Source organism: Polistes fuscatus, unplaced genomic scaffold, assembly GCF_010416935.1.
Source record: "Polistes fuscatus isolate 324 unplaced genomic scaffold, CU_Pfus_HIC Scaffold7, whole genome shotgun sequence".
Taxonomy (NCBI): Eukaryota; Metazoa; Arthropoda; class Insecta; order Hymenoptera; family Vespidae; genus Polistes; species Polistes fuscatus.
Window position 1 is genome coordinate 3,889,383 of NW_025113151.1, and position 23,117 is coordinate 3,912,499.

At 27.3% G+C, this 23,117-nt stretch overlaps 1 protein-coding gene across 1 annotated transcript; it reads right to left on the reverse strand.

Moving 5' to 3' along the window:
• Nucleotides 1-13,053: 13,053 nt before the first annotated feature.
• On the reverse strand, nt 13,054-22,614 carry LOC122524048. Its single transcript, XM_043646092.1, has 3 exons — nt 22,165-22,614; nt 20,290-20,499; nt 13,054-13,357 (listed from the first exon to the last, which is right to left on the reverse strand). Exons 1-3 carry the CDS (start codon nt 22,267-22,269, stop codon nt 13,271-13,273), a joined length of 402 nt encoding a protein of 133 aa, XP_043502027.1. The 5' UTR covers nt 22,270-22,614; the 3' UTR covers nt 13,054-13,270.
• Nucleotides 22,615-23,117: the final 503 nt, after the last annotated feature.

Below are 23,117 nucleotides of genomic sequence, written 5' to 3' on the forward strand. Positions count from 1 at the left end.
ATTGGTAATTTTTATTTGAATTTATATACGAGAGTTCTCTTAATCATTTAATCCTAATGAAACAATAAAATCAGTGAAATATTCATAATTATTATCACCATTCTACTTTCCTATCGTAATTTAATTTTTGGAAAAGCAAACCTGGCTGGTCCTGGCTAAACTCGGTCAATGCAGAGTGGCTGAAACAGGCTTAGCAAAAACTATTAAAATTTTTGTCCCTTGGGACATAACACATCATAAGTTCTTACTTTTTTTAGATTAAGTAAGATACCAAAAAATATCAGCGTAAAAATCTGCGGAAATAACATCCACAACAATTGTATTAATTCCTCCTTGATTTCTTTTAAGCTTACATCAATTTCGTTTCGTATAATAATGCATTTTAATAAACACAAAAGTTTGAGTATTATGAGAATAGGTTAGGATTAGATTGGTTTAGTTCAGGGATGTTTTCATTCATCTGATAAAAAAACGCTAGGTTGTTTTTTGCACGTAGGAATGCTTTATTGCAGTGGTCATGACTACTCTTAGTAGCTGTAGGTGGTGTTGGTTTTTATATCAAAATGTATGTATTTATGTGTATGTGAACAAATTTATAGAATTAATTTAATACGTCATTTATGCATTTATTTTCAGGACATTTTTATTTAGGTTTCACTGATGGCTGCTGATTTTCATTTATTCTTGTTTAATTATAAATCTTTTTTAGATTGTTTCTATTCACAGGTAGTAATATTGTTAATAACATCTGAAGAGGATAAGTCGTAGATAGAATCATATATTAGATGATAAGATGATAAGATGATAAGATGATAAGATAAGTTATCGATGTATGATATGATAATAAGATGAGTAATTGAATAAGAATTTTTAAAATTATTTTACAGGAGATTAAAATGTAAATTTTTAATGTAATTTTGAGTAAGAGATTAGAATATAATAAATATTACGATATTTTAATATCCCTAGAAATAAAAAATATTTTTTTTCTTGTTTTAAATAATATGATGAATATTTTTTATATAACATTACAAATTTTGCTAATTATTAAATTAATACTCAATGCATTTAAGCGCACATCAATGCGTCCGTTTGTCTTATAATAACTTGCGTGTTACATTTAAAATTTCAGCCGAATATCAATCAGAATGTTTATATATTATTGCGTTTGTCGAGTAAAAACTTGTGTTTTATATTTGAAATTTTAACGGAATCTACGTCAAAGCGTTTGCATGTTTACGTTAAGTTAGGAATGTTAATCATGTCAGTAGGTCGATTTAAAACGATATTCATGATTTTTCATTCAATTTAATGAATAATAATTAATGATTTGAGACAGACAAATTTTGTGACTCGTTTTCTTGCATTGAATTTTTTCAATTTTTTTCTAATGAAATGAATGAATCATTGAAATGAAATGAATTTGTTAGAAAAATAAGTATAGATGTAGAGTCGAAATCTAATTGTAAATTACGTAAGGCAAATACTACCGGGAGTACTATGCTAAATTCAATTTAAATTTATTTACACGTTTAATTATTATTTATTTTCTTTTGGTCCTTCTGACATATTGTTTTTCTTTTTAGAAATAATCAAATGAAGCATTTAAATGTATTAAATAATTTGTGGAAAATGAAATGTCCTTTCACGAGCCTTATACTTGGTCTGCTGGCCTAACTTAGCCCGAGAGGTGGGGGATGACGTTATTTGAAATTGGCGTCAAACAACAATTTTTTTGTAATGTTAGTTTTTCCAAGCATCAGGTCTGTGTAACCTCTTAAAATTTAAAGTTAAAAAATAAAATACGTTTTCTAATAAAGAACAAAGAGAGCTAAAGAATTTATTCATTAACCAATACTAAACCTTTATCAATTGGAGATTACGAAATGTAGCATAAACAAATACTGTCACCTCCCACTTGTCATTCCAGTTGTCACATAAAACGCCATGGCGACTGAGAGTCGTCTATCGAATGTAAACGGTTAGCTATAGTCTGAATTAAAATTATAGTAATAGTTATACAATTACCAGTTTACAAAAATGAAAATCATTGAAAGGAAGAAGCAATTTTCGATATTTTGACTTTGAGTGAGAGTTATATAATTAAATTTTTAAAGTAATATTTTTATATAAGTTTGAATCATAACGGTAATCATATAAAATAAAAATTTACTTGAATTTTTCATTTCAAACCAGTAAAGAGAAATTATTTAAGTGAGTTGCAGGAAATTTTCCATATTTTTGTATAAAGAAAGTAATTTTGTATATTAATTGGTTTTCTATTAATATTAAATATATAAAATCATAATATAAAGACACAAAAATATTCCGAACCATGACTCGTTTTAATTGAACGAAAATTTACGAAATTTACTTGAATTTTTGTGCCACTTATTGTTAATTAGAATGATTTCTTAAGCAATTAAAAATATAACTTAATTGTACAATTTAATCAGATAATCAACAATATTTTTTCACAGAACGAAAACAAAAAAGAATATATTTTATTTCTAGATTAATTTATAATTATATCAAATTGCATAATTCGATCAAATAATAAATACAATTTTTGGAAGTTAAATTTTTTCTAAATAAATTTTGATATTTTATTCAAACACGTATAAATCGTATTTGCAAATATGTATGCATATTTAGAAAATTGCAGAATTCCGAACGATTTTCAGTCACGAGCCGGCACTGATGTATAGATACATACAACCATACTACCACTCATGATTGTATTCTGTTATCTATCAAGATGAACTTTACATTATACGATAAAATTAAACAAGTACAAAAAATAGGAAAAAAAAAAATAAAAAAGAAAAAGCAAAGAAGAGATAACGTATGTGGTTATTAATCTACGTATCGTTCTTGAGTGAAAAATCATATCACTTCGGTTTGCATTAGATTTCGTACAAGAGAAATAGAATGCTTACATTAGAGAAGAGTTTAGGATATATTCTATATATTCACGGTTATATATGAGTGTATATTTTTGGATCGAAAGACGAATCTGAGAATAGAGCAGACTTACTGCGGATACGCAAGACCAGAGAACTTATCTTCTATATTCTATGATATTATATTTGTCATTTGTAAATTATAGCAATCGCAGCTATAGCAACTACTTCCTTCTTTTTTTTCGTTTAAAATATTCACAGGTTCTATTTTTCTTTTTTTTTTCATTCGTTTATTCCTGTTTTTTAGTTTAGTTTTTAATTACTTTTAAATGTAGAATAAGCAATATATTATTGATAAAATATATTTCAATATTGTACATATTTATATGATATTAAGAAAATAGTAAATTAAAAAGAAAAATGCAAATAGTTGAGATTAAGATAATTATGCGAGTCGTTCATTGAAAAGAAAAGAAAAAGAAGATGAATGAATTTATACATGATAGATAACGTGAGAACTGTGTAAAAAGGAAAATAAATGAAATATGTCTTAGAATTTTTATACTTTCTGATAAACAAAGGTAATTATACAAGATATTTATTTAAATGTAAAAATTAGGAACTCACGTATTTATAAATGAGGGATAACGTTAGAATTATGGAAAAGAAAAACAATAAAAATAAGAAAACCAAATGTTTTTTACAACTCTTGTATCTTTAAACAAAAATAATTATACACAAAATTAATCCAAATCAAAAAAATTGACGAACTTTAGTATTTATAAATGAAAGATAACGTGATAATTGTATGAATAAAAACAACAAATTATAAATGAAATTTTTCTGATAACTTTTATATCTTCTGAAAAAAAAAAAGAAAGGAAAATTATTATACTAGATATTTATTTAAATGACAAATACTAGGTGGTATTCACGTATTTGTAAATCATTGATAACGGGAAAATTGTATTAAAAACAAAGAAAAAGAAATCAAAGGATAAAAAAAGGTTTAGAGTGGGTTAACAATGATTATCTGATAAGAAATCAGAAGATCACCGATAACAGGTGCAGATGTTGAATCATCTATTTGATCGTTTTTTTTTCTTTTGATCATTCCTTTGAAAGAATACATGTAACTACGCTCTCAGTTATAATTATTGCACCTTTGCCAATAACGAATTAATGTGGGCACCGATCGTCAAGCATTATAATCATCGACTAAAATTAGAATAGAAATATTTTATTCTTTCGTCACATTCGTAATATTTCATTATCACTTCACTCGTCCATGAACACTTAACTACGATAAAACGATAATACCTCCCGAAGTTTTTCATCATTGTTCTTTTTTCTTTTTCTTTCTCTTATGTTTTGTTTTCTTTCGTTTATTCAAAAGTGACTTTCAACAAAAAAAAAAGAAAATGTACACTTGCGCGAATAAACGTGCGAAAAGAATGATGTAAACAGAAAGAGTAGAAGAAACCAAAAAAAAAGCAGGTGATCAAACTGATCGAAAATATGTTTTTATGTATTAACAAAAAAAGTATTGTTCATTATCGATATTAATTTAGAATAAAATATTGGACACGTAACCAATTATAAGAGACGATATTAAAAACCTGACTTTTTTTTCAATATTCGATCGTAAAATTCATTTCGATCGATCTTAAAATGTGAATTTTATCAAAAAATAATTCGTCTTATCTTTCGACACGCACGAATAACAGATTATTCGAAATAGTCTAATCTTTGTTTAGAAATAACGCGTAGAATTCGAAGAAATCAATCATATAGAATTAAGAAGAAACTGTTTTTTTTTTGTATGTTCTCTTCTCTGGTAACTCATGTTTCATTCATGCGAGAGGGAAATTTTTTTCTTCTCTTTTTCTTCTTTTTTCTTTTTTGTAATAAATAAATAAATACTTCCTTTTAAACGGCAAATTTTTTGTTACTAATTTTAACAATTACGAGTTAATAATGTGTTACGTTTGTAAGACAAAAAAGAAAATAAGAAATTAAAGCAAAAAAATAATTTTATTTATTCTAATTGAAACGTAACGCGTACGTGCGCGCGTGCATGCATCCATGCGCGCGTGCGCGTGTGCGCATCCAATCAAAGTTGTCGCAATTAAGCGATCGTTCGTTTCGTCATGCGAAACTTAAGACTTTATCGTTGGCGACATTGATTAATTTCCTTTCGTCTTTTAATCGTACACGGATCAATGAGCGAACGCAACGAGATCATTTCATGATACAAGTTTTATTCAATCACTGCTCTTGCAAATCAACAATTGTCACTTGTGAACCCATATCGGTTCTGATTTCGCATTGGATTTTGTCGTTTATTTTTTTTTTATTTCCCGTTTAGTTATTATTATTATTATTATTATTATTTTATTTTTTTAAGATTTTTTCTCCTATTTTTTATATCCTTTCTTTTTATTTTTCATTTTTTTCATTTCTTGTCGAGGTACCAAAATGTTTATTTTGCTTTTAATTATACTCGCCATTTATGATGATGATGATGATGATGGCGACGATGATAATGACTTAGTTTAGTGGTACTGGTAATTAATTATAGTAATAATCAATAATAGCAATAATAATAGTAATAATTAATCGTAATAATGGTAATATACAATAATAACGAGATACACTAACTGCGATAATAGTCAGAGTCATAACAAGTAAAATATATATATTTTTAATGTGTGTCTGTGTATGTGTGTATATATATAAATATAATCATATATATATTATATATATATAAAGATTTGATATAGCAAGTAAACAACAAAATCAATGTTTTTTTTTTCCTTTCCTTTTTTCACATATTCGAGATAAACAATCGAGATAAACCTATAATACATGTACATACAATAGGAAAATTTTCTTTGATTCGTGATATGGCTTTTTTGTAATGAAACAGAGTAACAATTTTAACGCTTAGAATGGTTCTGATTTATTTGTTTCTCATTAATTTTCTCTCTTTCTCTCTCTCTCTCTCTTTCTTTATTTCTTACACATGCACACATTATATGCACACAATTCATTCGCACCCCTTCATGGATAAAAATTGTATAGCTGTTGTTTCTGTTATTATTAGCTAATTTTATATATTAGATATATGTATATTTATATGTATATACACAATGCAAGATTCGGCACAACATGAGTGATATTTGTGCTCGTACATAAATGTGTACGTAAATTTATATATATATATATATATATAATTATATATTATATATATAATGTAATATATATATATTATATATTATAAATTATATATATAATTATTTTTATATGTAAATATATATTTATATATACTGGGTGTTTTGTAATATGTAGGACCTACTTCAAGAGTGGATAGAAGATATAAAAATAATGAAAAAAATTCATGCAAACGTGTGTCTTATTTTATTTCGTATTAAAGTAATAGTGACAGGAAAGTGTATCTTCATAGTAATTGTTCGAAATGACCATCCTTGATTTGTATCCATCTTTGTAGTAGTGTTGTATCATCGATTTTCGCAATTTTTTCCAAAATTCCAGGTATCTGTTGACCTTCAAAGTTTTCCAATGCTAGCAATGGGGAATACATTCAATTGTGTTCATTTGGACTTAAGAGATACAAGAAAGTTTAATTACGTACTTGTAACTTTTAACAGACAGCTAATAAAAATAATGAAGTAATTCTAGTAAAAGAACTGAGCATTGAAATTAGACTGATTAAACTGAAATGACTAAATTTAATTAACGGAATGTGTACCGTCAACAAGGACAAGAAATATTTACAAGACACAGAGCAACATTTAAAAATACAAACCAAGAAAAAATCATTTCGAGCACCTTCTATGAGGATAATCTTTCGTAATTATTAAAATATATGAAAGTTACTATAACTTTAAAACATGGTCAAAAAGGACACATATTTATATGAATTTTTTTTTAATTATTTTTGTGTTTTCAGTTCACTGTGATGTCGGATACAAATATTACGAAACACCTTGTATATACATATATATATTTACGAATATGCATATGTGTGTATGCATGAACGCGGCTTATAAGGAAAAAAAGTCAATTATTCGAACCGTATTCCAATTTTTTCGATACACACGTCCTTTATTTAATTTATATTATTTTCGCAAACATTCATGCACGAACACACACACACACACACACACAACATACATAAGCGCTCGCGAGCGCGTTAACTCATCTTTTCTATATTTCTTTCTGCATTCCTATCAATACTCGTGTTCCCACATATGTTTTGTTGTATCTCTTTAATATCCTTAGATTTACAAATCCGAAGAGTCATTAGTGCAATTGACGCGTTCGGTAAAAAGAAAAACAAGATCGTTTCCTTTACTAAACGTTTCCATGTTTCCTTTTAAAATTTTACTATTTTCTTGTTTTTTTCTTTTCTTTCTTTCTTTATCTTCACCTATAACTTGTTTTTTTTTTCATATAGAAAATGACAACTTTATTAGCGCTTACATTTAAAAGCTATACCATCGAAAATATTCTATATTATTTATTTTACGAATTAAAATTTTTTCTTTTTACTTCAAAATGTTCCGTTTGAGGTGCTCGTCTTGGTAAAACGAGATCATACTCGCGAAAATTATACTAATTTCTTGTGCATAATATCAAATATTAAGTTGGTGTAAAAATAATTACGGTTTTTATTATTCTAAATTTGGCATTAATTTATTTGATTTTATTTTTTTTAGTTATCATCGTATTACCGATTATTGTTTAAATTATAGTTGAATTGTCGAATTTAAGTACTCTAATTAATTATGGAAAAAGAAAATTTTCTGATGATTTTATTGTACGAGTTATGGCGGTTTAAAATGTTACAGAATGTCCCAAAAGTTTTTTTATCGTATTACAAAATCAGAATCTTATTTTCTACAGATATTTGGAATAACTGCATTGTTGAGTTGTACTTTTTTTTCATCGACACTATTGTAAATTACAATTCATAATTTAAAACGAAAAACAATGTATGGCGATTCTATTAATTGCTCAACATTAATTGTTTTTTTTCTCGGTAAAACAATTTTTGGATTATGCAGTATAAACTATATTTTTGGAAGATTATTGAAAAATATATAAGCGAGGGTAAAGTTAAAAATAAATTTAACCAATTTTCTGATTGAAATGAAAGTTTTGATAGTGAAACTAATCGCGAATAACTTTGAACCATTGAAATTAACGGTATAAAAATTATGATCGAAAATGTCCATGATAAAATAAATTGAGAAATTGCAGAAAAACTAAAGATCGATCATTAAAGAGTTATTTAACATTAAAATCAATGGTTCCTAAAGTGTGCCGCAAAATGTTATACAATATTTATTATTTTAATTCCATTTGAGATCTCTTTTTTGTGCGAGTCTGGATTTTCGACAGTTGGTATAATAAAATTTAAGTATTGCGCGAAAATAAATGATTTGAAAAAATTCGTAACAGAAACCGTTGAATTTGTTCAATTATATTGTTTTTTGATCTAAAATTAGTGTTATTCATTTTGACTTAACCCTTGGCACACAAAATGATTGATTATTTTCCAAAGTGTACTCATTATAATTGGACATATGGTATTTGGAGACAAACTGTATCCAGTAAAAGTACCGAGAATCAAAAATTTTTGGGAATCATTGCTTTTAACCATATAAGTATTTATACCTAATTAATTATTATTGCACCAACCTAATATCTCTTTACTTTTTTGTATCTTTAAATACTCAACAATGTTTACATTCTCTCTCTCTCTCTCTTCTGTCTTTATTTTTATGTTTTTTTTTGTGTAAGTTTTTTCTTCCTTCAAGAAAGTTGGTAATTATGTGCCGTCGTGTAACGTGTTGATCTTTCAAAGGTACTAATTAAAATTTATTTTAAAATACATTTAGGATGCTCGTTATATTCGTCGAAGAGTCAACTAAATATATATATATTATTTTTAAGACACTTCGTGGAAAGATCGATAGATCGAATAACGAGCACGATTTTAAATGATGTAAGTTATTTTTTTTGTTTCTTACTTGTTATATTCAAATATAAATATTAATCGTTTTCAAATATTTCTCAGTTAATACACTCGAAGCTAGAAAAAATGCAATCGCACAAGAAAAGGAGAAAAAAATTGAATTTCCGTCTATCGACATTTTGAAATAATTTACGAAAATGTCGTACAAGAAAAGAGAGACAATATAGTTCGTTTCGTTTCGTTTTCATCTTTGTTATATTACATTAACATATCACTGCATGAGCACAGCGGAGCATATTTTGAAGTAACTCGAGTATATATATATATATATTTATTCATTTATTCTTGGTTTACAAAAAATTGGCGTATTAATTAATTATTTTATTTATTTTATTCTTTTTATTTTTATTTTTATTATTTAATAATAATAATATATATATTATTAAATATATATATAGAGAGATATAACTCGATATTTCTTTTTCTCCATTTTTCCTCCTTCTTCTTCTTCTTATTATTCCTACTCTTCTTTTATTGAGTTCATTTAATTTATTTTGACTTGAGTACCCCAAAGTCAATTCTTAAACGCTCCGCACGATAACAAATTAATCCTATTTCGAATTTGACTATCTGAACATCACGATGACAAATCGGGGGACACGTTTACGAGATATTAATCACGAAACCTATCTGAACTCGACTGTCTATCAGTTTAGCAAATTACCTCTCTCCCTCTCCCTCTCTTTCTCTCCTTCTCTCAATCTTTTTCCTTATTTTTTTTTAATAATTCTTTTATCGTTATTCTTTTATTCCTTCTCTCTCGCGCGAGACATAAACAACCAGATACGCGTATCCATCGAAAATTTTATTTTTTATTTTTAAACGCTATTCTTGAAACTAGGAAGTTTAGCGTTTGTTTTTTTTTCCTCGACATATTTAATGAAACTTTCTTTCAAAATACATACGCATGAACAATCGCACCGGTATTTTTTGATCTTTTATCAAATGAACAATATTTTTCTATTTTTCTCCTGTGCTACCTTTTTACTATTTTTCTATTTTCTCTTTTCATTTTTTCTGTTAAACAATTCCGTACAATAAGCTTTAACCAGTGGTGTTCTCAAAGTTTGCGTTCATCACCGTGTTACATTACGTAATTTTCTTTATTTCTTAATTTTATTCGGAACTTCTTATTTCTGCGATTTTGGGTTTTCGACAATTGTTGCGATAAAATCTAAGCATCGTATGAAAATCAATATGGAAAAGTTTAATTTCACGATTTAAGAAAATCTGCGGTTGACCAACAGGCTCATTTACCCCACTAATTAATATAATTATTATTTATTAATTAATTAAAAGTAATATTTCCTTAAAAATATTTTTTTTATGATCTAAAATGTGTTTTATTTATTTTTATTTAATCCTTGCAAAAAATTACTGATTATATCGGAAAATTTACTTATTAGAATTACAAATATAAGGCGTCTTGGGAAAATTTGGTTTTCAATAAGGGCACCAAAATCGAAAAACTTTAGCCACCACTGGTTAGATAATAACTTTTTTCTTTTCTCTTTCTTTTATTTGTTAATAATCCACCTTTCATTTCTTTATTCCGTCAAGATGTGAACAATCAGATACGCGTATCATCGATTTATAAATTTAATTTACGATTTTAAAACGCTATTCTTTTGCCTAGAAAGTTGCGCGTTTTTTTTTTCTTTTTTTTTCGACAAATTTGACACACGTTTATCAAAATACATTGCACACCGGTGGTTTTAAGACGTTTTATCAGAAGGAAGAAGCAGAATAAGTATTTTCTATTTCGTTCTTTTCTTTTTCTTCTTATCTTTAACGCGTTTTTTTTTCTTTTCAATTTTTTTTTCTTTTTGAAGCCAGTTCGTAAGATTTAACCTTTTAGGCACGACACGCCACTATAGTGGCTCACTCGAATAGCTCACTCGCTTACCGTTTAAATTAAATAATCGTTTTCATATGCATTCATATTTATGTGAAATGTTAAAGTTTAAGTATGTGCAATATATTTTTAAGAAAAATTATAATTGAATCATCAAATACTTAATTCCAATATACTCGCGTGAGAACGTCACACAGTGCAGTAATTTATCGTTTATACGCAGTTCGCGTCAGATTCTGCCGTCCAGAGAAATAGCCTCGCGCAAAATTGAGCCGTACCTAAAAGGTTAAACGACAAAATTATGCGAACGATTTGCGTATATATATATATATACATATATATACCAATTGATACGTTCTCGAATATTATCGACGAATCAGCTCGATAAGTCACGAAAAAAACTTACAAATGTGACTCGTGACAGTTTTTTCGAAGCACGTATGTTACTCCCAATCATTTTCATCCTTTTTTTCTCTATTTTTACAAAATTTGTCTAAACTTCGCGCACAACGCGTTAATCTAATCTCTTTCATTTCATTTTTACTATTTTTTTTTCGTTTCTAAACGCGTTTCGCTATATTATCTTATTTATTTTCTTTTAAATACATATACACGTATTCTCTCTCTCTCTCTCTCTCTTTTCCCCGATCATGTCGTACACGACCGATCGTTTAATCTAGCAAAGCTACAAGATAGAAAAAACATGTTCGTATTTTTTAAGTACGTCCGTATTTTGTTTTGGTTTCTTTTTTTTTTTAAAAAAAGATATGATACTTTTGCGAAAGCTCTTCAAAAAGTTCAATCGTTCGCGTTTGTATTTCGTTTTTAAAAAAATTTTGTCGGGTTTAGCTGTAAAAATATTTTTTCATTGTTAGATCTCGCTCTTGATAATAATTATAATAATAATAATAATAATAACAACAATAATAATAATAATAATAATAATAATAATGATAATAATAATTATAATTATAATTATAATAATAATATTCTTAATCTTTCATACAAATAACGATGCAGAATCTTCTTCATTGCACGTAACGACAAAATTTTTTTTTCTTTGAAAATTTCTAAAATCTATCCGACATCTCATCGAATTTGTTTTCTTTTCATTCATTCCACTCGTTTTCTTTTTTTTTTTAATTCTTCAAAATTATTTTTCACCATAGGAACGTCCAACTCTCGTCATCGGTTAAAATGAATTCTATTTTTTTTTTTTCGAATCGATTTGAAATCGTATCTTTCAAAATGGATATACGTGTATTTACGCGTCATACATAGTACATACACATACATAACATACATACTTACATACATACATATATACATACAAGTTTATTATCATCATTCTAGCCAATATCTCGCGTTTTAATAATTAAAAGACGATCGGCATCGTGTTTGAATAAAACGGTTGTTGGTGGAGGGGAGGGGGAAGAAAAAAATAAAACGACATGTATTTTAGGTATGTATAATAATTAATTTTAAACGAAGGAGGAATTCGTGTGCGCATAATGGTTCGGCCGCGATTATTCGGCTTAATTATTATTACTTTTTTTATAAACAAGACTCGACCCCTACTCTTACAATTAGAAGTAGCAGTTGTAGTAATAGTAAGTAATCGTAGTAGTAGTCTTATTAAAATATCGGTGTAAAAATAGGTATGATAAAGGCGCCGGGGGTCGCGTTGACGCGACCTATCAAATCGATCTTTCTTTTTTTTTTTTATTTTCTTTCCTTTCTAAATCTCCACGCGCCTGATAAATTATAATATACTTCTCTCTCTCTCTCTATCTCTCCCTCTCTTTCTTTCTTTCTTATTTTCTTCTCTATTAATCCATCTGTTTTAATTGTTATTATTTTCTCGTTTGAAATCTGGACCTCGTATTTTCGTAAATCCTACCGGGTGTAAAAATAATAATAAGCCCGGAAATTGTTCCTCTTTCTCGTATTATTCTCATTTCGGTATCTTTGTATTTATGCTTGTATTGTTTGTTTATTTCTATCGACTAGATTAGACAATCTTCCATTAATCGAAAAATTATCTTTTTAATATAGTTTATTGTTTCGTTTGTTTTAACATCTTTATTTGGTTTTCTTCGTTCTTATTTCTGTAGAAGTTTAAAAATCCCATGATAAAAACTATCTCATAAAATCGTTCCTCCTCAAAAGGACACGAATGTGAGATTATTCTTCTTCCTCGTTTCATTTTCCATTTCTTAATCTTCTTTTTCTTTCTTTATTTCATTCTCGTCTTCTTTTGGTCGCTCGAAAAAAACCGTTTTCAACGGTCGGTTGCGTGGCATCGTAAATATATTACCATACTTTCTTGATATTTTCCTTTCTCTTGAAAATTTATGCCACGTTTGATGACGACCCAGGGCGTCGTAATACCCTTTGATCTCAGGTCACGTCCACCACGAGTCCGTGAACCCGATCATTGGCTGGCTGCTACGTCAGCAACTTGAAGAACATCAGGGCTAGGGATATGTTGATAAAAAGCACCAGCATCACCAGCTGTTGCCGGGAGAACCAGTCCTTAAAAAAACAATTTTAATCATTATTAGTTTCATTAGTTAACTCGTAGGATTATTTTTTTTACGTATTTTTTTTTTAACATCTGCAATATATCATTTTCAATGTTGAATGGTTAATCACAGAATAGTTTCAGTATTAATTTAATATTTATAATTTCACTCTTTATATTATTATACAAGTAATTATTGTATATTTGTATATTTGTATATTTGTATATTTGTATATTTGTATATTTGTATATTTGTATATTTGTATATTTGTATTGAATGGTAAACCTAATTTTTACTGATTGCTATTGCCAATGCTGGCAAGTTTTAATGCTAAAGTTTTATGTCTTTTATAGGTTAGACGTTTCTTATAGGGAAAATTTGTCTTTACAGGTTAGATTTTTTGGTGAAAATTCAACTTTTAAGCTTTAAGAATTGTCGAATGTATTAAATGTTATTTAAATGGTTGTTTCAAGATGCTTGTCTGCTATGGGAATCATTTATAAGGATAGGAAATGGCTATCACATATTTTAGAGATGGAACAACGGTAGCAATTACGTTTACTGCCTAATATATAGATAAGGAAAAATAGAAAGCGAGAGTGAGTGATCAATTATTTCAGAATACAAGTAATTTGACGAATAACAGGAGTAGAAACAATTAGACAACTTAAGGGGGACGGGGAATATTCGAGTATGAGCACTCGTTTTCGAGATAATTTTTGAGAATTTAATTTAAAGAAACGTTTTCTAATCTACATTGTTGTTTTTTTGTAGTTATATTAACACTTTAACGACAGCACGTCTACGCAGTCAAACGTCGTCAGGGGCCGAAAAAAAAAGAAAGAAACAAAATAGGCAATAATTACCTATAATCAAAGACGTGACAATGAAATATGAAGCCAATAGCAGTATCCACAATTGTTTACATTTATAAATTATCACACAAAGAGTGTGTTACTTGCCAAAAACCTTCGGCGATAGCATCACGCACATGTTGTGTGAGCGGTCGTTAAAGTGTTAATATGTATTCGAAGTAACATTTCAAATTTTTTCAAAGCATTTTATTGTAAAATGTACATGTTATAGAATGTTGCGCAAGTCATGTAACAAACAATGTTTATCATCAGGTATACTGATTACAGCTGTCCTTGGCATACTAAACGAATATTTTTTTTTTTTAAATTTCGTTCATAATGAATGTGTTTAACGTTGGGTAGAGGGAAATTAATAAAAAAAAAAAAATTGACAAAGTAGCAGCGCTTGAAATATGGAACTTACAATTAGACTTTTGCGAACAAATGTTCACTTCTCCCGGCCCAAAAACAATATTAATATTAAAACAATCTAAAAAATGGCCCGTTCAACGATAGTCTGACATGTACTTTACATGTCTTTTAAATTGCAAGTACATTGGTTAAGTAGTTTTTGAGAAAAATGCATGCCAAGTTTCAAATATGCTCTTTTGAGAAAAATGCGTTTAAGGTTTTACATACAGCCGTAGTTTCTATGGAATCGTGTTTTTAGAATCCATTTTTAAAGACTCCAAGCTATAAAAGTATGCAAAAAAAAATAAATTGTTATGGACAGATAGACTAGACTTTTCCCGTTATATATGTCATTATTAACACCTGAAGTTATCGTTGTTTAAACATTTGTATAAAAAGAGGCTCGGTTTTTACGTATTGCTAATTACGTAAGAGACTATTTTTTTTTTATTATTGCGCTATTTTCTGCGAAAGAAAAAAAATTTTAATAGAATACGCAATAGACAATAGACTTTTACGTTTCTTCTTCGTATAAATTAGTATGTGTAATTAATTATTATTACCATTGCTAGACATGTCTTATTGTTACCTACAAATGAGTTCACCATTTTTTCGAATGTGTTCGCACGGTCGAGCCTATATTTGCATTCGTTTGAACGGATATTACGATAACCTTGTATACGAAATGCCTATAGAACTTTGTAATCATATACGTGATATTCGTTTAAACGATAAAGTGGTAAAACTATTTAAAAAAAGAAAACAGGAAAAAACGTCGAACAAAGTAAACATGACGTGGTCAATCGAATTCCAACTAACGAATCTTGTTATATCATAATTTTACTTGAAAATCTGTTGTTTTTTTTCTAATTATCAAGATAAATAATCTGAAATTGGTTAATTAGAGGAAATTCAAATACTGAACACATTAACTACGTATATTCGGTTAACAATAATAATCGTTAAATTTATTAAAAATATTTTTTCATGTTTTTTTTTTCTTTTTTCTTTATAATATAAAAATAAATTTTATATATATATAACCGATATATATAAAATATATAATCGATCGATTTAAATTTTTAATGGAATTAGATTATTAATTTTTTTTTTCTGTATTTTATTTTAGAATCATTTTCACAATTTGACTAACAAGAGATTTATATACCAAATTTATAAAATATAATTAATCGATTCTACTTCAAATGGGATTCAAATACCAGCTAATTCATAATACTTATTAAAAGTATAATTGATCGAATTAGTTTCTAATAATATTCATATAATAATTAATTCGAATCTAATTGCAGAATAATTCTCGAAGCTTGGCAATAAAAATAATTATAAAAGATTTACAGAATATACAATCGATCACGACTTAACTTCTAATGGAATTCAAATATGAATTCACATTCTAAAAATGTATATAATTTATACAAAATATAATCAATCAATATTTCTAATGGAATTTTAAATTATCAAGACCTTTCTAAAATTTACACAACTGACGAAAAAATAAAATAGATCGATTCTATTTCTAATGAAATCCAAATAAGAATTCATGCTTAAATCTGATTCTAGAACTATTCTCGAGACTTGGCAAGGAAATTAAATCAGATTATGCATAGAGTTGACGTTAATTGACAAAGTGCATCCTTCGACTGGCAAACTTACACATACCGATTCGATTTCGAATCGAAAGATCACACGTTCTAGAAACCGAACGAACGTTACACTTCCTTTCGTAATGTTGCATCATTCCTATTCTCGATATCTTTCGTTATTGCAACGATTACTTTCATGTTTCACACATACTTTCTTCATTTTTATATTTTATTTTTATTATTTCTTCTTCTATTTTTTTTTTAACTATTCAAGGACGCAACATAGCAAATGCGAGTGACATGTTCCAATTGATAATCATTTCTTTTTTACGCACATACATATATACGTATTATGTAAGATATCTGATTATGTTTGTTTTGATATACTCCAAATCCCTCACTCCTCTACCCCATAAAGTTTAACGTCGTAGATAAATTTTTTCTGTTACATTGGACTACAATCAGTGATTTCGTATGATGAAATCAATAAAAAATTTTTCAAATCAATTGACGATCCTTTTTTATTACGCATGTACACGTAAACTTGACGTCAGATTTTTGATTACGTGAGTTGTGATAACTCCCACTACTTTATATTGTCATGGACCCTTTTTTTTTATATATTGAACTACAGTCAGTAATTCCGTATGATTAGAACGAAAAAATTTTATTATCACTCGTGTTGATAATAAATATTCCTACTTTCCTTCCGGTTTCTTTTTTTCTTTCTTTTACTTTTTCTTATAATAAGACTATAAATTTTGTAGTCGTTCAAATGACTATGCGAAAAATGTTGTAATAATTGGATAGAAAATGATTTTATTATTCCTTGAACCTTATTTTTTTTTTAAATTAAATTAATTTACTAAGTTAATAATTAAGTGTACTCGTTCTTATTGTGAATGTTTTGATTTGTTTATTTTTATGTTTCGTATATCTAAGTATAGTATAAACATGTTTATATCGAAATATCTACTTGAGTAAAAAGTTTCTTCGTATTTTCTTGATATATGTCTTTTACAAATCAATAAATTTATTTAGCCCCTTTTTTACTTTTACCACTTTGTTCATAAAACAATAATATCCGATTGGGGAAAAAATTTCTTCGTATTTTTCCGATAAATAATTTTAGGAACGTATAATTTTGGTAATATTAATTTAATTTGCTAATACTCGAATAAATTTCAAAACTGATTATTTGTAAAGTATCTTAAAAATAGTTTTTATATTTATTTGTTTAGTCAAAAGTTATTGTGTCTTCAAAATGAGTGAAAATAAAGAAGAAATTCCATATATTTTGAAATTTGTTTCCAAAAAAAAAAAAAAGAATGCAAGTCAGACTGATAAAAAAATATGTGATGTTTATTACTGACATGATGCAGTATTAGTACGCGTGGTACAAAGCTGGTTTAGGCGTTTTCAATTTGGAAATTTTGATGTCAAAGATGAGTTTTGTTCTGGTCGACTAATTACTAGAAAAATCGGTAAGATTATGAAAAAAATTAGACAAGACCAGTACATTAACATTTATGAAATCAGTAAGGAATTAAAACAAAACATTTTTAAACACTTCAGAATTAAATTGCGAGCATATTTTTTATTTGACCTAATTGATGATTAAAATATGTATAAGAAAGAAACTAATCTGTTTTTGAGATCGAGGAATCATGTTTATGATACGAGAACTTTGATGAATATGTTTCATAGGAGTTTTAATTGAAATATAATAGTTAAATAAGTTATCGTAAGACTTTGAGAAAGTCTTTTCAAAGATTGTAAATTATTTATTTATTATAAGTAATATTATAGTAATATAAATTTTACCTTTTTATTTTAAATTAGAATTGTTTATTATACATATTAATATATATTTAATATGAATATTGTTTGTAATACCTAGCTCTTATGAATAATGTCAAACAAAATTGGACACTATACTAAATTCCATGTCATCAAGTATAATTTATCATATTGACGGCTCAATAGGTATACTGTTATCATCTGATCGAGTAAAGTGATAATAATGATACCTTTTTGACAACTTTAGATTGGGTTTAGAAGAGAGGGGAAGTAGTATCATCCAATAACGTTGCTCCATGGGTGAGCACTATGATTAATATTTATATGACAAGTAGTTAATCTTCTGGCACATTGTAATTTTATTTCATCTATAAGAAATATTTTTTCTGAAAAACCTTTTTTGTTTTATTGTTTTTATATATATAAGAACAGATCAAATTTCTAACTAATCACATTTCTAAGTGATCAATATATTTTATTATATTTTCCTACATAAGCAAATTACAATGTTTAAACTAAGAAAAAATTAATAAATGTTAGTAATATTATAATATAAATTAAGAAACTATATTTAAATTAATAATTATTAATTTTATCAAAAAATATCAAACAGTGATTTGATTAAAACTTCATTCATTTCGTGTTTGATGAGTATACTCGTTATTGTTGGATTTTTTTTCTACACAAATTTTGGTATATATTTTTTATCTTTGCAAAAAATACATTTTTTGCCACAACTGACTAGTTAATGGAAAGGTATACTTTTTTTTTTTAAATCAAGTTACTCGAAGGAAATATTGTTTTGCTTATAATATCTATTAATAAATTAATCAATATTTATCAGGTTGCTTTATCATTTAAGTCATCATTCATAATAGCCGGACATTGTAAATAATGATCTATTAGTCACTTGGCCCATACTATATATATACAGCCGTACCTGCCTCGAAAGTTATGCAGTTATGCACCTTGCGAGATGCCAAGAAAGTGAATTAGCATTTCGTTTTAAAAGCGAACCAATGCTCGTAACGATGCCTGAGGATATCTTAATTTTCTTCAAGATCTTATATCAGTATAATGATAAACCCGCAGAAAATTATACCTCAGTATTCGCACTTTCACGATTTTTGATAAATATTCAATTATCAATTGCACGGACATTTTATTCTACCTGTTAATTCAGAAATTAACCAGAAAATATCTTTCCATTTTATGCAAAAAAGAAAATATAAAAAAAATAAATGTCGTTTATTTTTCAAACAGAAGTTTTACATATTTTCTAGAAAATTTCAAAGAATTATGTTCATATGAGTTACTTAAAAGCCAATGCAGTAAAGTTCAGAAAATATTAATGTTGTTTAATATAGTGGTTTTTAAAATTTGTGGTTTTTTTCTTTATTTGATCAGAAAAATTTATAAAGTTTTTTTTCAAAGGGTACGTTCTGCAACATAACAAGTTATATGCAGGATGTTCCAATATAAATGTAAGTATTTATTGGAACAATGGCAGTATCTTAAAAATTTTAAGACTTTCACTTTCTGTCAGTTGAAAATGCATAGAAAAAAAACCAAGTAACAAGTAATAACCTTTAATAATTAAAATGAATATTATTGATATTGACAACATTTAGAAAAGTAACAAAATATCAAAAAAATTGACCGCATTGGCTTTTGAGCAATTCATATAAAATTTGTACATATTTTTTACAAATATTCAAAACATAATGTTTCAAATATATTGTAAGATTTACATTTATTCTAAAAAAAATCATTACAAAATGTTTTATAATTTTATAAGTTTTTTATATTCATTTCATTTGAAATATATAAAAAGTTTGATTAGAACATAAAAAATTACATCGAAGTATTTGTGAAAATTATAAAGTTATCAAAAACATTAAATAATTTTTCTTTTCTTTATTTCGTTTCCTTTTTTATTTTTAATGTTTATTTTCTTCTTTTTTATTAACCATTATTATCTCTTTGTCGTCAATATATATATATATATATAAAAGTATTTCTTTCGTGAGAATTATATCTTTTTCTTATGAAAAAATTCAGTGTATAACAGTTTTATGTGTAAATAAATTATGTGTTTACCACGGTAAATTATATATATATTTTTGAGAGAATGACAATAACTATGCATATATACATGTATAGTTAACATTTCTTTTTAAGCAGAAGAAAATGTTTTTTCTTTCGGGATTCCCCCACCCCTCCTTAGAAAAACTGACACGTACATACACATAGAAAAGATTAAAGATACTTACTTTGACCTGAGGACTGACCAGGTAGAGAAAAGGATTGGCCCTGAGCCTTTCTCTCTCATCGATCTGCCTACGGATTTCTTCTCTCCTCATACTACTTAGAACACTAACTTCTTCCCTCGACAATGGTGCTGTCGCTGTTAATTGAATACCTTGTGCCACATCCGGCAGTGACTTCTTTCGTTGAAGGGTCATCGCTGCAACTGGCATCGCCTGTTGAAAAGGAAAATAAAAAAAAAACGAAAAAACAAAGAGAAAAAGGTGAATTATAACTTTAATTACAACATACTATTGACAATAAATCTAACTTAATTAGTTGCTTATCACGTCCAAAAATAAAATTATTAATAAATGTATCACAGGAAGGTTGGATAAGGTATTTTTAAGGTTATGTAATATATTTTATAATGGCTGAAAAAGTCCCAATAAAGGGACGAAACGTTCAACAAGATCAAAACATAACGTTCTGATTTTTTTTTTACCTTGTCCAACTTCCCTGTAATACATTTATTAATAAATCTAACAATTAAACGGGATTATTTATTGTAGAATTTCAAAAAGATTAAACTGTATCGTTAATTTTGTTTTTTGTTGAATATTATTATATTTTGTTTAATTGTTTATTTATATATGTTATAAATGAGGACACTTAAACGTGTTAGAAAAGAAGAACAATTACTATGGCTACAGATTTAATATTATTATTGATTGAAGAATTATAAAAAACATTTATTTTTAATATTTTGTTTAATTATTTATTTATGTTATTAATGAGAACGTAGATTTTATAAATAAAGACACTTAAATTTTTAAGAACAAATGTATAATTACTATGCCTAAAGATTTAGTATTAATAATGATTGAAGAATTGTAAAAAATGTTTATTTTTAATATTTTTTAATTATTTGTTTATATTATAAATGAGAATGTAGATCTCATAAATGAAGATACTTAAACGTGTTAGAAAAAAAAAAATGTACGAGGAAGTTAAAAAGAGGCCATCTGGAACAATTCCAGAATCCAAAGTTGGCCTCTTATAAACGTAACACTGAATGTTCAAGGTTGAGTACTTCGAGCCAGGCTAAAATCATTCCGTTGACCTTCGAAGCCCGTTCCTCTTACTGATTGACAACAGGAATCTTACTTTTTTTTTTATATAAAAATGTTAATCGTTCGAAAGTAGTTTATTATCCTAGTTGATGAGTCATTTTAATTAATAAAAAAAAAAGAAAAAATAAATTAAAAATAATATTTCTATTAAAAATTATAAACCGTTCGACGATGCTATTTCGTTTTAATTGTCTTAAATTTATTCTAATAAGCATATTAACATTATCTTATAATATATAATAAATTATATTTACATACAATGTATATGTAAATTAATTAACGTTCCCGTTCAAGAAATATTTGCAATTTAGAGAGAGTATATAAATTACCACCAGTAATTATGACGGTGTAATGAATGAAAAAAGATTAAAGAAAAAAAGTCATCATCTTATGATTTACACATTTTTAATATGAACAATTGTAAAAAAAATTAAAAAAAATAAAATAAATCATAAGATGAATTTGAGATGAAATTTTTTACTCACAATCAGTTCACTGTCATATTACTGGATATTAGGAAAAATATGTGAATAGAAAAGATAAAATAAGATGAATAATAATAATAATAATATTAAAATGAACCAAAAATTCGTGCGTTTATTGTGTTATAAATTGGGTTATTAACTGCATAATGGATAGTTTTTGTAAGATGTACTTAGGAAATATTAACAAGAAAAACACACGAACTTTTGGCTTATCCTAATTATAATAATAATAAATAAAATGTCTCGAGTGCCGAAGGGACGAAGGACATGGTCCTTTTCGTACCTCGACAGGGGGCGCGACAATCCAGGACTCGGACGCCCTCCTGGCCATTAAAGCCGGGCTGCAAAGAAGCGCCTCCTCCTCCTCGTCGGGTTCGGACCAAAACATTTTTTTTCCCAACAAAAAATTGTCATAAAACGAAAAAATAAAAACCAACACCGAGGAATCCTTACACAACTTTCTAATTACTTCTTTACTTTTTTAATTTTATTTTTGTAGTATCGTTTTAACCTCTCATTTTTGTTTCGATCTATTTAAATTTGTATTTATTTTAAATATGTATTCTTTTTTAATAATAATATTTCACCGATATTTATTTCGAGATAATTTTGTTATTTATCTTTTCCCTACACCCCTCTCGCCACAGGTCTTCTCGATGTCAATTATTTCTTTCCTTTTTATTTTTGTAGTATTGTTTTAACCTCTCATTTTTGTTTCGATTTATTTAATTGTTATTTATTTTAAATTTAATTCTTTTGGTTTAAATAATTAATAATAATATTTCACCGATATTTTTTTTTTTTTATTCCGAGACAATTTTGTTATTTATCTTTTCCCTACACCAGAGGTCTTCTCGATTTCAAACTTTTTCTTTTTTTTTGTCAAATAATTTTAATCAATCTTTCTATTTAAAAGTTTATCTTATCTCATGGAGATACGACGAAATTCGTTGGGAAACGCGATAAATAAACGATTGGAAAATGCGGTTCCACGGGCTCTTGGTTGGGAAGCCAGGCCGTAGACTGATCGGCCCTGGCTCAACGGACCGAAATAGAGCGATGCCCCACTATTTTTGAGTCGAAATAACTTCAACGCGTCCGCGTCGCGACGTACGCATCATTTCTTTTGCTTTTAGCTTCGATCCACTATTTTGCCAGCATTTTTCTTTTTTTCCTTTTTCCATTTCTTTTTGCTTTTCTCTTTACCTATCGATTGATCACGAGAATTTTTTTTTT

What these genes read in the sequence shown, in the direction of transcription:
- LOC122524048 (XM_043646092.1), bottom strand. Translation starts at nt 22,269, where the DNA reads ATGTTTTGGTCCGAACCCGACGAGGAGGAGGAGGCGCTTCTTTGCAGC. An exon ending in TTGTCGCGCCCCCTGTCGAG is followed by an intron (nt 20,500 to 22,164) that starts GTACGAAAAGGA and finishes CCTTTTCAACAG; the next exon opens with GCGATGCCAGTTGCAGCGAT. An exon ending in TGGTCAGTCCTCAGGTCAAA is followed by an intron (nt 13,358 to 20,289) that starts GTAAGTATCTTT and finishes TGTTTTTTTAAG; the next exon opens with GACTGGTTCTCCCGGCAACA.